Source organism: Dendrobium catenatum, unplaced genomic scaffold (genome assembly GCF_001605985.2).
Source record: "Dendrobium catenatum unplaced genomic scaffold, ASM160598v2 fragScaff_scaffold_793, whole genome shotgun sequence".
Classification (NCBI taxonomy): domain Eukaryota; kingdom Viridiplantae; phylum Streptophyta; class Magnoliopsida; order Asparagales; family Orchidaceae; genus Dendrobium; species Dendrobium catenatum.
Window position 1 is genome coordinate 530,345 of NW_021319255.1, and position 18,908 is coordinate 549,252.

Genomic DNA, 18,908 nt, shown 5'->3' on the forward strand with positions numbered 1-18,908 from the left:
TGTTTAAAGCATAAAAAGATAATAACATTGCACAAACTTATATAAGAAAATATTTTTATCCACACCAAAATAAGAATATCCTCAAAACAGATTATGTTAATACAAGTGAATCTAAATCTAAAGTACAAGCATATAACTACTAAGCATAATGAAAAATAATTATCTTAACTCAAGAGATTTTATCATCTATTAACATAAAAGATCCAAGCATAATAATGACAATATAATTTTATAAGTAAGAATATTTTATAAAGCAAGATGAATAAGATCAATATGACAATATAATGTGATTCAAGTAGCTAGGTTGTAAGCCCATAGACCAATTTTTAATGAGTATGTTTTGAAGTTGATATAATAGTGCTTGAGTTTAATAAAATGGTTTAATATATTCTCTTTTATAGATAATATTATTGATATTGCATTTCATAACTTAATTTTAAATTTTATTGTATCATTTTTTATTTTTAAAACTTTATTAACGTGCACCATATGCACGTGCATTTATACTAGTATATATATATATAAAGTAATTATCCTACTCCTCATAAAAGTAGGCGCATCTCTTCACATTAAATCTAAACAATACATAATTTTATGTGGGATATATTCTAATATGATTGACTACTGTGAGTGATTTTACTCCATCATACTCTTATTTAATGAATATGATAATATAATGTACATTTCTTATGAAGTTTATGCAATTTTTTTTCAGGTGTTTACACATATCTATCATGAAACTATTAAATTGTGATACGAAAATATTAAATATCTTCGGTGGCCGAATTCTGAAGTGAATGCGGATGTTCGAAAGTCGGAACTTTCTTTTTCACGCTTCACTGGAATTCCAGCTTTGATAGCTTGCACACAGCTGGCATCGACTTTGGGTCCAGCTAATCTGGGCCGGGTCGCGGTCCGAGTTCAGTTCTCGCGCCCTTTCACAAGCAAGCAGCCATCGCCCTTCCCCTCCCACATCGATGTAACATTGTAACGCCCCCCCTCTCCGCTCCCCTCCCCGCTCTCAGTCTCTCTCTCTCTCTCTCTCTCTCCGTATCGTCCGTATACACTGCCACTGTAGCTGTTCTTCCCACCGTCAGCGCCGCTGGCGCGGCGCTCTCCCTTCCGTTTTCCTCTTTCTACCTGTGCTCTACTGCTTTCTTCACTTTCAACTCCTAAGAACCAGTTCGTCGACGCGGCCTCTGCTCATGTTATCCATCCTCCCATTCTGAAGCTCTGCAGTCTGATCTTCTTTGCCTCTCATTCCACGCTTAGCTTGGAATTAAGAATAGGTTCCCTAATTGCGCGCTTCTCTATTGAAGATCTGTACTGTTTGTTGGAGAATGAAGAGGGTTTTCCTCAATGCAGGTGAGTTCATCAGTAGGAATCTTTCGAATATACTTGTGTTCCGGTTCTGATTCTTTTTGGTACCGTTCTAGGGTTGGGACGGAATTAATTCAAGGTTTTCTGGGGCAAATTCTCAGTTCCGGACATGTCTCGACACCCTGCAACCGCTCATTTCCACAAATCTAAAACGCTATATGACAAATATGTGAGAAAAAATTTCTTTTCTTTTTTCCCTCCTTAGTTGTGTTGAATTATGGGCTTTTTTAGATGCTTGGAGATGAGATTGGAAAGGGGGCGTACGGGCGCGTTTACAAGGGCCTTGACCTGGAAAATGGGGACTTTGTGGCAATCAAGCAGGTTTCCTTGGAGAATATCTCCCAGGAGGATCTTAATATAATAATGGTATATTTGTTCGTTCTATTTTTTGGCTTGCTAATTGAATGGCTATAACTTTCTAAGTTTTACCAAGCCATCTGTTAATAGATTTTTTTTTTCTTTTTAAAAAGTACTTCGGTGTCTTCATTCGGCTGCACTGTTCTGTTGTTAAGTTGTTATAATTTTAAAGTTATCTTTAAGTAAGACATGTTTGCAATCCTGTGATGAATCATTTTACTTTTTCTTGAAGTGTGATGCTTAATTTCATTAATCCATATGGGCACAAATTACATTTACGTACAAGTGGAACTAGATGCCTTCTTACAATTGATAAGATCAACTGATACTGACGTTTAAAGTTACTATTCATAGTAAGTTTTTGGTTTTCCAAATCTGCATCAATGTGAAAATCTGATTGAAGCTGCAAAATCTAATAGTTCTATTATATAAAATATCGTTGGGATGCAACCATTAAATGCTAATATGACTGATTTTAAGTCACAGCTGATGACCAGATAATTCATTCCTTTTTAGCATATGTTATAATGTAGAAGTAATAGGCTCTCTCCTATAATATGTTATAAAATAAACCGATTCAGGGTCTTTCCAAATTATGTAACAAGACTTTCCAAGTGGCTTGCTTAATATATTAAGGCTTAATATTTCAAGTTTGTTACTACAAGTCAAAATCCAAAAAGAAAGGTTTAAAACTTGACAAAAGGTCTTTCATATAATTAGAATGAAAATATGAACAACTCAGTGCACCAAGAAAGTAAAACAATTATAGATTTAAATATACATCCAAAATTTATATCCTCCTATCATGAATAATCAAGAACTACTTTAGGACTTTCATTTGTATGAAACAATTACAAGTCAAACATCTATATTGTATTTCATCTACAACATGTATGTGTCTCTGTATGTGTCTCAACAAAGCTGATTAGGTCAAACAAAATGGAGAAATTTAGGGAGATTTATCTTTTTGGTCAGTATAAAAATAAGATATATATCCAATGTAAACCAAACACATTCTATTGTTCTTGATTATTGGTTGAATGTGTTTGGTTTACATTGGATATATATCTTATTTTTATACTGACCAAAAAGATAAATCTCCCTAAATTTCTCCATTTTGTTTGACCTAATCAGCTTTGTTGAGACACATACAGAGACACATACATGTTGTAGATGAAATACAATATAGATGTTTGACTTGTAATTTTTTTTTAATGACATCAAATAATGCTGGCGAGAAGCTTATGTGCTCAGTTTGGATGTAATCAATGCCTAAGTGGGATGGTTTTAATATATCCAACAGATAGGTTATTGTTTTATTCACTGTACTTTAAATGATACTTAATACTTATGCAGGAAGTTGTTAAAATTTTCTTTTCTGACCAAGTGTTTAAAGATGGAGCTGATACTACTTTTGATGTGGAATTACCAGCCAAAATGTGACGTTTAACCATAATAAGATTCAGGATTCAGTTATCGTATGTAGCTTGTACGTTAAAAAGAGGGTAGATGTATGGGTGGTTGCTACTTGTCAGTTCACCAGAAAATCTAAGAATCCCTACACTTTATTTCTCGGTGCGGAAGCTTTGTGAATAATTCGAGAGAATAAACATAATTCATTCTATTCTAGCTAATCAAAATAGTTTGCAAAGCATGTAAGGATCAAAATGTTTTAAGCATGGAAAAGGTTTGGATGGTGCAGTTAGCTTATATCCATGGTTCTCATCTCGTGAAACTTGATGATGTATTGGTGATAAAAGTATCTTTGACTAGATTTAATCATAATCTTCTAGGTGCCATTTACTATGAACAGGCATGGCTCACACCATTACAAGGTCGAATTCTCTGATGTCATGAAGTTATTCATGTTAACTTAATGTTTATTATTATTTGGGCGGCATTCTATAACACCAAATCAAATGAGGATGTATGGCAGCCTAAAGTGTGGCTTCTTTTTAGGGAGAGAGTATGATGAAGCTAATGCTTAGTTGGGTCTTCTTCCATGAAAGAAAGCCAAAGCTTACTTAGTTTTATAACTAATTGGATATCAGTCACCCAATGATATTTTTGCTCTACTAAATGAACACTTCACCAGAGTAGCTGCGAGTAACTGAGGTCTCCTTTACATGTTTGGTGTTATGGTAGTGATCAAATTGTTATGCTCTTTTCAGGGCTTGGATATGATGTACTTGATTTCTTAAGATTCCATGCATCAATCTGTGATTCTTCCTCATCCGTAATTTGAAAAAAAAAAGTTTTAGTTATCCCTTTTTTACTATGTTTTCAGTAAGTCATTTGTGATGCAGGAAAACTAGAAAGAAAAGTCAAATAGAAGAACACTAGGACAAATGAAAACCAACTCGATTCAATCTAGATTGCAAACATCCAGCCAAACACAAAAAAAAAAAACTAAAAGTCGAATCAAATGAAACAAAATTATAAAATAAAAATACTATCCTCAGAACAACTGGCAAGCGGTTTCCTCACATGCAACGAGAAGTAGGAAAAATATGATAAAGTGCTTAGGCTTGCAAACCAAGAGTTCACCACGGCAAAAAGGGTCCAACGTCCAACCAAACTCCTCCGGCAAATGTCTCCAAATTAGCCAACAAACGTCTCCCAATAGCTCAAGAAGAAGGATACAGATGGAGTGGAACTTGCGTAGAGAAGAAGAGGTTAGAAGCCAAGATAAAATAGAGAGGAGGAAGAGGTGGAACAAGCTCTCAAGCTTTTCCAAGAGAAGAAACCCTCAGGTTTTAACAACTTATCTGAAGTTAATCAATAACCTCTTCATGACAAAAACACCTATTTATAGAAGAAAAGGGGAGCTAAACAGCTAACTTCCATCTCCAACCAACCAATCAGGTAAGGGGAAGAGGAAGGGTTGCAGTCAACACAAAACATCAACCGAAGAGACAACACAGAACCCAGTTAGAGGTAGCCACGAGAAAACAACCAGGGAAGAAACCGAACAGGCATCACAGGAATCGGGAAGGGGCAGTCACGGGAAAGTAGCCAGGGAGGAAACCGAAAAGGCAACCAGCACCTAGCAACCAACCACGGGAACAACACAAGGAAAAAAACGAGGAGACATAAGAAGGGGAAGAGGCAAGCTCCACTCCACATAATGAGCTAAAAGAAGAATACCTTTTCAAATTTATGAGCTAAGAAGTGCAATTACTCCTCCAAATAATGAACTAAACATCAGCTCAAGCATTAATGAGCTAGCACCAAGAAGATCCCAAGATTTCAGCTCAAAACTAGTGCAGCCAAAGCCCAACCCGAGAGCAGCCAAGGCTCAAACCGAGAGACAGCAAGCAGCCCAAAGAACAAAAGGATCCAAAATGCTAGCAAACCCAAGTCTTGCCATGCCTAAGCACATCCTACCATGATCACCAGATGTTCTCCATCATTGGATAACATACAAAAAAACATAAAACACAACTATAATATTCAAATTACATCAAAATAAAAATAAGTCAAAATATGAATGCTTCAATTTGTAAAGTTCTCTTCATTTTAAATACAATAAAGTTTTTTCGGCATCTTTTCCCCTCCTATTCTGAATGCTTTTTCTCTTATGACCATCTATAAACCAACTAATAAGGTTCATATACCTATATTTTTGTGATGCTTCACTGATTGCGGTATTTTTCTTGATTTTTCCCAGAACTATTGTCTAGAGATATTAATTAGTTCTTTCTTGAATGTTCTTTATATATATAAGGTAAGACTAGTCTAGCCTTTTTACATGTATTCTAGTTTCATATTGTCTCTAAGTGTAAAGCCACTCATCCACTTGAGCATCCTCATCCTTGCAACACTTAACTTAATTTTATACTTCTTTTTTAATGGCCAACATTTTGCGCCATATTGCATTGTAGGTCTTACCACCATCTTATAAAATTTTCCCTTAAGCTTGAGGCGTTCTTTTCTATCATGCAACAGACTTGATGCATTCCTCTACTTCAACCATCCAACTTGGATTCTACTTATAATATCCCATCTATTTTATCATTGCTTTGAGCAATATACCCAAAATATCTAAAATGTGCACTCTTTTTAATGATTTGATCTCCCAATATCACAATCCCATCACTAGAACTATTACAAATAAAATTACATTCTATGTATTTAGTTTGCAATCCATTAAAACATAAACCTTTAGACTCAAGTTGACCTCCTTAATTCTAAGTTTTCATCAACTTCCTCTTTAATTGTATCAACAAGAAGAATATCATCAACAAAAAGTATACACCAAGGTACATCCTCTTGAAAGGTTATAGTAAAAATGTCCATGACTAAAGCAAACATATATGGGCTTAAAACTGATTCTTGATGTAATCCAACTAAAATAGGAAAATACTTGGTCAAACAGCCTTGTGTTTGAATACAAGCAATAGGTATACATATCCTTAATGAATTGAATATGAGCATTATTAATTCATTTGTTTTCTAGAACTCTCAAGAGCACTTCTCTTAAAACTTAATATTATGCTCCTCTAAATCATTAAGAATCATATATAAGTTCTCCTTGCCCTCTCTATTCTTATCCATCAAACCTCATAATAAATGTATAACTTCCATAATAGACCTACCTGGTATGAATCCAAATTAATTTTAAAAAATATTAGTATCATGTCATAACATATACTCAATTATTCTTTCCCATAATTTTAATGTATGACACATTAACTTAATTCCGCTATAATTCGCATACTTACGTGCATCACATTTATTCTTAAAAATAGGAATCAACATACTCCACTTATCTGACATCTTGTTAGTTTTCAAAATAATATAAAATTTTTTAATAAGCTAAGAAATTCCTTGATCGCCTAAGCATTTTTATATTTCTATCGGAATATCATCATGTCCTATTACTTTACCACACTTTATTTTTTATCAAGTATCTTCAACTTCGATGTTACTAATACTAAGATAAAGATAAAAATATCTATTTTCACTTAGGATGATAAAATCACTAGTTAATCATATTATTACAATCTTCATTAAAAAGTTCATCGAAATATCCACTTATGTTGAATATCCTTTTTTATGAAAAACATTTTTTTATCTTCATCCTTAACGCACTTTGCTTGAATTAAATTTTTATTAAGTCAAACAAATACTTTTTTTTTTTTATATTTCTTTGTTTGACTGACTTATACATACATCTTTTGTCCTCCATAGTATCTAGTATATTATATAAATTAGTAAAATCTAAATTCTTTACATCACAGATTGCTTTCTTAGAATTACTACAGGCTTCTCTACATCTTTCCAAACTTTTTGAGCTTTTAAATATAAACTAATTTTTATAATAAACTTTCTTATTTTTTATTTTTTTCTTGTTCATTTTAATTTTACTATTAATTATTTTTATTATTAGGAGCTTTTCCTTTTGATTATCAAAGCACATATTTTATAATATTCTTAATATCATTAGTTATTTTTTCTAACATGACATTAGCTTCCTCATGAACAACCAAAATCTTAAGATTTTGAGCCTTACTCTAAAAAATATTTTTATTATCGTTCTTTAAATATCCCCATCTAATTCTTGGGTAATTTTTAATTTTTTGCCCATTTAATTTAAAATCAAAACTAATAAGCGATACTGAGTATATAAACTTTCACTCAAAATGTCTTTACATCTTTGTAATATTAACAATCTATTTTTCTTATAAGAAAATAATCATTCTCAATTTCATTATATATATTCTTATAAGTGATGCGATATTCATCTCTTTTCTTAAATAAGGTATTAACAATTTTTAAATCATAAGTTAAAGAAAAATCTATGTGGTTCAATCATCTTCATTAATTACTCCAAACTTATAGTCATTATGAATCTGATGGACCGGACCGCCCGGTCCATCCCGCATCCGCACCGGCCCACAAGGGGCCGGTTCTCGCCTACTGCAGGCGGAGAAAACGCCCGCCTGGGCGTTCGACCGAAGGAGAGGGAGGAGGCGGGTGGGCCCAAGGGGCCCACCAAATGTAAGAGGGAGTTTGTTTTGTTTGCCCTAGGGGTAATTAGGGTATTTTGGGGGGGATCATGTGAGGGTTAAAGGGGAGTTAGGGTTTGTTTTGGAGGGATCTTGTTTTGGTGGCTGTTTTAGGTTTTTCTAATCTAGGGCTTGGGAGAAAGCTTCTCTTCTCGAATTGAGAGCATTGTATTCGTGGAAACTTGTAAGTCTTTTGATATTTAAGTAATCGAAGTGTTTGTGAGTGTTTTCATCCAAGAAATCTTCCATTTTTCCACTGTTTTTGGGCTGTTTTTCCTGGATTCTGAAATTTGCAACTCAAGTTCCATCAGAATCCTTTTAAAATCTTCTACCACTCTATCATAATATTTACTTAAATCTTCCCCAATGAAAATTCTTTCTTCAAGAGGTATCATTTCTATTAATTATTCTAAGTCATTTTAAAACTTTTATTTTTGAATACATATCCCAATCTATTTGAGAAGCATAAACACTTATAACATTAATAATCTTAGCATCAACAATAATATTTAAAAATAGAATTCTATCTCCAATTCTATTAATTTCTGCAATATTAACTTTCAAACTCTTATTTGTAATTACATCTATACCATTTCTAGTAGGAATCCTACATGAATACCTAAGTTTAAATCCGAAACTATTAATCTCCTTAGCATTTCCCCTATCCATCCTGAATATATATATATATACCTTCCTCTTGATCACACGTTCATATTTTCTTTTGCATGTCCTATGGTCATCAATTATAATAAGATGGAATGGCTGGCCTATCTATTGGATGCAATTGATGATCCTGATATTGCAATTACATTAGTTTTTTTATTATTTATATGTTATGAGTTTTTAGGTTTGAGTCACTGAACAACCTCTCTACAATTGCTGGTGAGGCTGCATATATACCCTTTCTAAATCTATGTTGGTGGGAGCTCCATGTGCCGGGGATGCCATTCTTTTCGTCTTGTGCATAACTATTACGAAATGAGCATGTACGTGAAAAGGTTGGAGTAGCTACAATGGAAGATAAGATTAGAGAGAGTTGCCTTAGATGGTTTGATCACATAAAACGGAGGCCTTCCGATGATCTGGTTAAGAAAGTAGATGTATTAGATTTAACTTATGTTAAGAAAGGTAGAGATAGACCTAAAAAGACTTGGTTAGAAAATATTAGAAATGACATTTCTTTATTAGATTTAAATGTGAATTTGACTCTTAATATGACACAATGGAGAAAAATAATTCTTGAGCCGACCCCACGTAGTGGGATAAATGCTTGATATTGTTGTTGTTGTGGTCGTCTTGTGCACAACAATGCACGACTCAAACAATCTTTTTGAAATCCATTTACAATATGAGAGGTGTACTTATTTTACATGGGATACTTAGAACCATACATTTTTCTCCAATATCTCAATTCATCACCCCTCTGTTTATTTACTTTAAGGCCTTATCTTTCCTCCTTCCAAAGAGAGTTTAGAGTATCTCATTTGAGCTGTTCCATTCAGTCTGAAGTTTCTCATGAGCATCGTTACTGCATTAATAACTTGTCAAATTGCACCCAAGAGAAAAAGCTCTTAAGCAAATTGTAACCTCATTATTCAAAATGTATCACTTCAAGGGTTGATGCGCTGATTTTTCATAGGTTTTACCATTCTTATTATGTTATTATCTTAAAACAATATCATCAAAACTTGGAATTCGTCCCACGGCTGCAGATAATTCCACATCAGTGGAATGAGAATTCAGTTGATTCTGGAATCAAACGATTTTATTAAGCATGGCAATCACTTCTTTTTAACAACAAGCAATGTTTGGGATCTTACAACTAAAATACATCGGTTGGTTCTGCAATTACTAGCAATGACAAGTTGTTTGGCACTTGTGAGCATTGTTGCTTTAAACTGTTTGACCAAAACACTTATGAAACTCATGTCTAATTTGATTAAATACACTGTTTATCTGGCGATAGTTCATGAGACAAGCCAATATTCTGGTGTGCATATGATAGCGCTATTGATTTCTCTATTTTATTTTTTCTGCATGATTTCAAATGCTGTTTATATTCAAACCTTCTTGTTTGTTTATGCGAAGTTTTATGTGATAATAATGTTACTTGTATTACTTCTTGGAACTTTCTACCCTGATAGAGCTGAACAATATGACGTAGAAGCACAATCTGAGGCGTTGAACTTTTTACCATTTTAATTGAAGCGCTTATTGTTAAATGAATACCAACATGATTGTTTAGTTCTTTTTGTATTATATAACTATGCTTTTATGATATATTTAATTGATTTAACTCTTTTTTTGCTTCTTAAATTTTTGGTTATTTTGGACTGAACTCAGCATTCTAACATTACTTACTATCTTTTTGTTGTATCTTTCTAAAATGGCGACATCTCATGATCCAGCAAGAAATTGATCTACTGAAGGTACATCTGTGCTTGCAATTTATAATCTAGGCTTGCACTTCATAACCAACGCTTTGCATTTTTTATGGAGGCTTAAATATCATTTATCTTAAACATCATTTGATAATTGCAGGAGTCTTGATAATTGAACCACATGCTTAATTTTATCATATGATCCGTACTGTTCAACTTCTCTGTTGAATAGCATTGTTCAAAATCAGACTAAATAGCATTGCTTAATTTTATTAATTGTTTCATATGATTCACAATTAATTCCGTTAAGAAAAAGAAAAAAAATTCCAGAATTTGGAGAATCAAGATAATGGAATCACGTGAGGCTTGGATTTGAAGAGTTTTAGCAGTTGTCTCCATTGTTTATTTTCTGTTTTTTTGTTTTTTCCTTTAATAAGTTGCTTTTAGATGGTCTTTCCATGCCATTTTGTTGATTTATGGGAGCTATTTGGGCATGTCTTAGTGTGATTTTGTCTGTTGTTGTTAAGTTTTAGTTGATTCAAGTCTATTAAAAGAGAAGAATATAATTAAGTTAAGTGTTGCAGAGATGAGGATGCTCAGGTAAGGTTGGAATAGCTCCAATGATAGATAAGATTAGAGAGAGTCATCTTAAATGGTTCCATCACATAAAACGTCAACTTTCTGATGACCCTGTTAGGAGAGTATATGTTTTTAGATTTGGCCAATGTTAAGAGAGATAGAGGTAGACCTTTAAAAAAAAAAAAGAGGTAGACCTAAAAAGACATGGTTAGAAAATATTATAAATGACATTTTATTTATTAGATTTAAATGAGAATTTGACTCTTAACTTGACACAATAGAGAAAAAAGTTTCATGTAGCATCTCCCATGGAGTGGGATAAAGCCATAAAGGCTTGATGTTGTTGTTGTTGTAGGTCTATTCTAATAATAAATAGGTTTCAAAAAGGGCTGTAAATGCTTGAAATCACATTAAAATTAGGTGAAAATAAATTTTAATTTTTTTTTTTCCGTAGGATGTGAATAGGGTTTGGGGAGACAGTGTGTTTCAAAGTCCATCTTTCCTTCATCTTTATTATTCATCCAGCCTCTTTAGTCACTCTGCAGAATCTAGTCCTTGATATTTATTTTTGGATTTCATTAACTTTGTAAAAAATAATTCATTTATCTTGGTAACTAGATCAAGTCATCTATGACACAAAGCGATACTTTTGCTGCAGAATCTTAACCACAAAAATATTGTGAAGTACCTCGGATCTTTAAAGACAAAGACGCACCTGCATATCATTCTAGAGTAAATTCAAATAACTTCACCTTTCTTTAAGATTATTTTCTAATCTATTGATTTTGATACATTTTTTATGTTTGAAGATCTTAGATGCATGCCATAATACTTTGACTGTTCTCTGTAGGTATGTTGAAAATGGTTCACTTGCTAACATTATTAAGCCAAACAAATTCGGGCCCTTCCCTGAGTCATTAGTGGCTGTTTACATATCTCAGGTTCATGTCCTTTTTCTATTATTTTCTACATGCTGTAAGATACTACCTTTTCTATCAATGTTGATGCTTATGAACAGGTTTTAGAAGGTTTGGTTTATTTGCATGAGCAAGGAGTTATTCACCGAGACATCAAGGGTGCAAATATTTTGACTACCAAAGAGGTTCTAGTGTTATGTCATTTATAATTTAAGTATGTTTTTCATTTTGTTTTCAACATATGCTTCATTGCACGAGAATCTGCTTGTTACATAATGGAATTACAAAAATGACAGATCTATTTATAAGGCATTCTCCATTAAGTTTCAAATCTCCATTTTCATGGAACTAGGGATGTAAATCTCTTTCTTGCATTGTACAAGAGTCTGTTTCTGGGTTTTGAATCCCTGCCCTTGACGTCACAGTTAAAGCAACCTAACGATTGCTCTAGTTCCACTCTCTATATGATTTTTTTATTATTTTTTTCTAAAATCCCAACCATTTTGCATCAAATAATTGGTTAAAGATAAAATATCTTGTTAACTTTAAGTAAGATAAAATCATTGCTCGTGGATTATTCCGTAAAGCTTATAATGAATGCGAAAAGTGTGTTGCTAATTTTCTTCTTGCTCATTTAACTTTATACGATTTTTCAACTGTTTTCTTTACTTCTTCCATTGTAATTATTTCATTTTCATAATTTCTTTCTTTCTGGTTGGTTAACCGACTAGTACATGGGAATGGTTTGCAGGGCCTTGTTAAACTTGCTGATTTTGGTGTTGCAACAAAATTAAATGAAGCAGATCTTAATACACATTCAGTGGTTGGAACACCATATTGGATGGCCCCTGAGGTAACTTTCAAATCATTTTCATCAACATAATTTTGTATTTTGAATTACCTGCAAATGTTTATGTTGGAATGCAAAAGGCTGGGACATGAGCTTTTTCTAACATATGTAGTAATTTACTATCTATTCGGGAGCTGTTTATTAAGCTTTTGGTATTTTTGACATTTAATTTTCCATACAATAAATTGATTGTATAATATGATTTCTCACACCCCCCTGCAACAAATTCACTCTCCATGTTTCCAGTTCCATTCTTCTCTTACTTCCGTCCTTACCAACTAATGTTTATTTGCTTCCTCCTTTTTAGTCATTTTCGGTGGAGCTGCCAAAACTTTGAGAGGAACTGTCGGACTTATTTATATTACTTGTGACCTTCATAACAAACTGCTATGATTTTTCCATCCTTCTACCTGCTTCATAATTACCTTTTTTCCCATCATTCTTCCTTTCATCCGTTACCTTATCTTTGACAGCAAGGTATGACCATGGGTCGTGCTTGAAAAGAAAAGGGAAATGTTTTAAGCACTCTGAAATTTCAGCATGCAAAAGTTTTGTATGCATGAATGGAGGAAATGAGAAAGGCTGGGGCAATTTGCAGAGGACGATAGCAAAATAACCCAAAAGAGGCTTTCTTGACCAAATGATGTAACATGCTACTGTTACCTTTTTTCTCGAGTGCAAATTTCGCTTTCATAGAATCACCTGGATAATCTCTAGTCTCACTTGTTGTAATTCAACAAAGTTATATATAACACAGAGTTCTTGGCCTAGTATACGAGGTCCTGCTAGGTTCTTATTTATAGAGCTCACTGGCTGACCAACATATTTGTGCCCACTAGATCAAGGCATATGGAATGGATCATATATTATGTCTAGTTGATTTGAACCAAAAGATTCAATTTTCATCATCATTAGCCTTACCTGATAATATAGGGTTGTATATCTGTCCTCCAATCATTCATACTTGGTGCTGCTTTCATTGTTATACTTTCCATGAGCTTTTCTTATAGTTTTTTGTTGCTAGTAAAGAAGAATAGTATGCAAAATCAATAATGTAAATAATTTTTAAATTATTTTATATATGCTTAAATTTATAACATCTTTTGGCTATGACAGTTTTATATGTTGAAATATTGACTTCATCATTTCTTAGATGGTCCAAGACAAGTTACGCTTTCTTTGGGCAATGAAAACACAATATGAATTGATACAATTCAAATTATCTACAATGAGCGCCTGATTTATTGTATTTCACTTGAACTAAATCCTTACTACTCGTATCTATTTGTTTGACTAATTTATACATATATCTTTCGTCCTCCTTAATGATTAATCTATTATATAATTCATTAAAAGCTAAAATATTTATATAACATATTGCTTTCTTAGACTCTTTACGGACCTCTTTATATCTTTCCCAATTATCAAAATTTTTATATATAAATAAATATTTATAACATATCTTCTTATGTTCAAAGGGAGAAAATCTCTGTTAATATTTTTATCCATCAGGATAATATATTATTTTCTATGATGTGCTCGATCACAAAATATACAATTTGTTTAAGATCACAAAATTTCTCCTCTATATATATATATATATATATATATATATATATATATATGTTTTTTATATTTTGCCCATTCATCTTAATATCCAAAACTAATAAGCTATGTTGGATACATAAATTTTCACTTGAATAACTTTACAAATTTTGCAATCTAATCGATTATTTTTCTTATAAGAAAATAATCAATATGAGTTTTACTCTATCCATTTTTATAAGTGATAAGATGCTCATCTCTTTTCTTATATAAGATATTAACAATTACAAAATCATAAACTATAAAATAATCTAATATGGTATTACCATTTTCATTAATCGCTCTAAACCCGTAGCCCTCATAAATGCTTTTAAAATCATCTACCTCTTTACCACATGTCCATTTAAATCTCCTTCAATAAAAATTCTTTCTTCAAATGGTATCTTTTATATTAATTCTTCTAAGTCATTACAAAATTTTAATTTTGAACACATATCCAAACCTATTTGAGGAGCATAAGTACTTCTGATATTAATAATCATAACATCAACAATCTTTAAATCTATAATTCTATCTCTAATTCTATTAATTTTTACAACATTATTCTTTAAACTCTTATCTATAATCACATCTAAACCAATTCTAGCATGACTCCTACCAGAATATCATAATTTAAATCCTAAACTATCAATTTGCTTAGCCTTCTCTCCAAGCCATTTAGTTTCATGAATGCATAAAATATTTATCTTCCTATGAATCATAATATTTATTAATTCCATCTATTTGTCTATAAGGGAACCTGTATTCCAAGTTCTTATCTTAACTTTAGTTTCATGGATTAGCTTCTTTGCCCACATCTCTCTATGATGTGGGAATCCTTTCCTATTTAACGCTGCACTTGGGTGTCGATGCTGCGGCCCTTGCGCAATTCTCAGTATATTCAGGCCATACAGCGCGTCGCTTCTAGGGAGCCCTAAAATTCAAAGGCTTGTGCTTGAAAGTTTACCCTTAAGTGGAAATTAAATCTATCATTTTTTTAAGTCAATTGTTGAAGGTTGTTGGAGACCTCTTTCTACTTCCTATTTATTTAGGCGTATTAGTTTTATGGGGAAGCCTCTTTAGCTTTCAACTCCTCTTCAAGCCTTCAAGATGGCGATTTTGGATCCTTTTGATATGAAAATGTTGGCAAATTGGTGGTTATTTTGGAGCTTCAATGATGAAAATTAATTTGATGTTCATGGGGTTACTCAAGCTTGCAAAAGTTTGAAGTGCTTGTTGAAAATTTAAGATAGGGATGCTAGAAAATGGTTAGTGACATTGATTGACTGAGAGCTCGTGTGAGGTGGAAGAGGTTGATATTTATTGCGGACAAGAGAAGTGGGTACAAGCTGAGGAAATCTGATGAATTTGGGAGAAGATTAGTCTTGGTTGAGAGGATAAAGAGGGTTAGAATGAGATGGGAGATGGATTAAGAAAAAAATATGATGAGCTCTATAGAGTTCACCTTGGTTGGTTCACAAACCAAGTCTATGTTATCAAACTCACAAGCATGAATAACAAGAATTTGTGGATAAAGAAAGAGTATTCTTCATTCCATTTATTAAGTATTTACAAAACAAAAGTTCAACCCTAAAATTCAAAATATAAGAATGAAATTGAAATTAAATTTATTTCCTTCATGATTAAGGCTTTCTAGAACTCTTATTTGAATTCTTCCTATTTGTTATCTGTCCGCCTCCCATTATTGGCTTTCCATCAGATGTAACTGTCCACTTTTAATATTTCGTGAAATATAACTCTCAAATTTAAATTATTTGTAACTTCCTCTCTTTGAAAAGAGGGAAAGTCTACTTTAATACTTCCAATTAATTAGCTTCAGGAATGCTCCAAACTTCTACTAAATGAACTAGACGAAATGAAATAGCTTATATAACTATTGAAGCATTTGCATTAATTATATGATTGCATAATTAACTAAGTATATTAATTTATTTACTTTTATTTGTGATCTTGTACTTGATCTTCTTGGAGGTTCATGTTATTGCTCTGCATTCTCCTCCACAGCAGGCTCCTAATGTCTGACGTACTTGGTTAATTTCTTTATTTTGCTTTTCAGGTAGGCTTTGATTTTGTCCACTACTTAAAAGAATTCTCGATTTGACCTGAAGTTTTTTAAGTTTACTTTCCACTTTTTACCTGGCCGATCTCTTTCTTTCTTCCTTGTCACCCTCTTCCTCTCATTGTCCTTTTATTGAGGGGTTGTGGGCTGAATAGCATTCAGGCGCTCATTTTTCTGGATATTGGTGGCATGATTTGGTATGGGGAAGGAGGAAATGTGGTTGGGTGTACAGATGGTTGAAGATGTGTGGGTAGAGAGAAGGCATTTGAACTGAGTGTAACTATTGAAAATAGAAATGGCTCTTTACAAACCGTCTAGAAGGGATGGTTTTATGTTTAGTTAACTTAAGTTTTTATATGGAACATTTTTAAACTTTAGTTACCTAATGGTGAAAAATTGAAAATGTTGTTGTAATCATTGCATGGTCCAAACTTGAAAGAATCCTGATGTAACTTATCCTTCAATAATTTGATAGACATGCTATCGTGAATAATGCATTTGGATCAGCACCAATACCTTTTAAATTGGCGAGAAGATATATATAACTTGGCCTAACACTATTTGACATTTTGTAACCACCTAGTACATTCACAGGTTCTTTTTTAAGCTTTTGCATTCTGTTTCTTGATAAGAACCATAAATTTGTGTTGAACTTACTATGTTCTTAGTTGCCTAGTGGGAGAAAGCTATTACAGTGAGACATTTTTTGGATTTTAAATTCTTTTATGAAATGTTCAACATATTCTGCTTATCATTAATATTTTATTTTATTTTATTACTTGGATTAACTTTCTTGTTCACTTAGTGTTGTTCATTTTTTCGTACTTCTGATCAGTGTTGAACCACAAATTTGGATTTTCTAGGTAATTGAAATGTCGGGGGTCTGTGCTGCATCAGATATCTGGAGTGTTGGCTGCACTGTTATTGAATTGCTTACATGCGTTCCTCCTTATTATGAGCTTCAACCTATGCCAGCTCTCTTTCGTATTGTGCAGGTTCACACCAAAGACACTTAACAGAAATTTCTAAATCTATTTTTATACTGATAGAAGATTAAATTAATTTTTTTGCAGCAGTAAGGGATGCTTCGATTTTCAGTTTCATTTCATCTCTTTTGTGTTGTAATTTAATTGAATTTCGAATCTCAAGTAAAGAGTGTCTTTTATATATATATATATATATATATATAGCACAATAAAAGGCATATCTCAAGGGTCGCCTCATCGCAATTTTGAAAAAACAAATGCCATGAGTCGTACTTCTCACCTTGGCCTGATGAGAGACGTTCGCCTTAGCAGGGTTGGGGCGTGTCTAAATTTATAAGAGGAACGAGTTACAAGGTTTAGGTGATATTAAAATTTTAGTTTATAAATTAAATTAAAAAAAAAAACCCAAAATGAATCCCTGACTATTAGTAAGAGGTCAATTTAGTCCTACAGTATCATATTGTTCTAATTTGGTTGCTCGACTATTAAAAATTGATTCCAAATGATCATAAGGTTGAAATTCACAGTTAAAGTTGATGCGAAAAATTAAATTTGTGTATTTTAGGTAGTGCAAATGTGTATAAAGTTATATTTTTTATGTTACCTATCTTGTATCACTTGTACGATTACATACATTTACTATTGTGTGATTTAATTTATTTGAGTGGAATAAATGATATTCTTGTAAAGTACTTTATATTCTTTATATTAATTTGTAATATTATGTTTTAGTATTCTTATATTTATACACTATAATTAAAATTAGTTGGTTATAAAACTAAGTAACTAACTAAACATAAGTTGATTTATTTCATTAAATTAAATCACAAGGAATATTAATTATTTTAATTGATGCATTTGAATAAATTAATATTATTTATTAAAATTGATTTAAAATTTTATTTAATATATCTTATTCAATTAATGCAAATAGCATTAATAATTTTGAAATTCCAAACCCATGTCTTTCTCCCCCAAATTGACGAAACACTGGATGACAGAGTAGCTAGAAAGTCTTAAAGGGAGCTAAGCTTGCTAGAGAAGGCATTTATGGGAGCAATGCCATGTGAAGAAGTATTTGTGTGACCAGCAAATTTGTTAAATCCGCCTAATGCTAGGATTTGCTAAATTTGAGATTTACGGTGAAACAGAGGAGAAATGAGATTTAAATTCTGAGGATTTAAAAAAGAATAATAATTATAAATTTGACTACTAAATATCCTCCTTTATTAATATAATAGCCAACTTTGTAATTTGCATCAAATTATACAGTGAATTTTATTGTGGGATCATTTTGGATAACTTTTCAATAATCAAGAGACCAAATTGAAATAATGCTATACCCTGGGATTGAATTGGTTACTTAATAGTAGTTGGGGACTGTTTTGAGCTTTTTTCTAAATTATATTTAAAATAAATCCTTGTTTTTTCTATAATCAGACTCACCTCTTTCAATTCCAGCCACTCCTAGCTCTTGCGCTCATCGCCGCTCGCAATTATAACCACAATTAAGGATGAGGGAGGAGAGAAACCTACTCACTATAGCAAATGATTCTTACGAAGACCCATTAAGAAGATTTGGGGAGACTTTTAAATTTATAAATTTTAATGTTAGAGACTTAAAATTCTTGTCCATATTGAATTAGGGGCGAGAGTAATTTATTTTCATGACTTTACTTTGATGTTAGTATATTACTTATTATTTCATATTTTTAATTAACTTCATAGTTTAATTTTTAGACTTATGCCTCAAAACACCTTCAGGCTTACATCTTGCCTCGCT

General features: G+C 32.4%; 1 protein-coding gene across 1 annotated transcript in view; it reads left to right on the forward strand.

The window, feature by feature from the left end:
* The first annotated feature begins 975 nt into the window (after positions 1-975).
* The window catches only part of LOC110116693 (MAP3K epsilon protein kinase 1-like), a 73,653-nt gene continuing 55,720 nt past the window's right edge, over positions 976-18,908 (forward strand). The window contains exons 1-9 of the mRNA XM_020850382.2: positions 976-1,365; positions 1,437-1,549; positions 1,612-1,746; positions 10,157-10,177; positions 11,367-11,440; positions 11,559-11,649; positions 11,727-11,810; positions 12,377-12,478; positions 17,003-17,134. Coding sequence (XP_020706041.1) covers positions 1,490-1,549; positions 1,612-1,746; positions 10,157-10,177; positions 11,367-11,440; positions 11,559-11,649; positions 11,727-11,810; positions 12,377-12,478; positions 17,003-17,134 — 699 coding nt within the window. The 5' untranslated portion in view covers positions 976-1,365; positions 1,437-1,489. The remainder of the gene's footprint in view (positions 1,366-1,436; positions 1,550-1,611; positions 1,747-10,156; positions 10,178-11,366; positions 11,441-11,558; positions 11,650-11,726; positions 11,811-12,376; positions 12,479-17,002; positions 17,135-18,908) is intronic.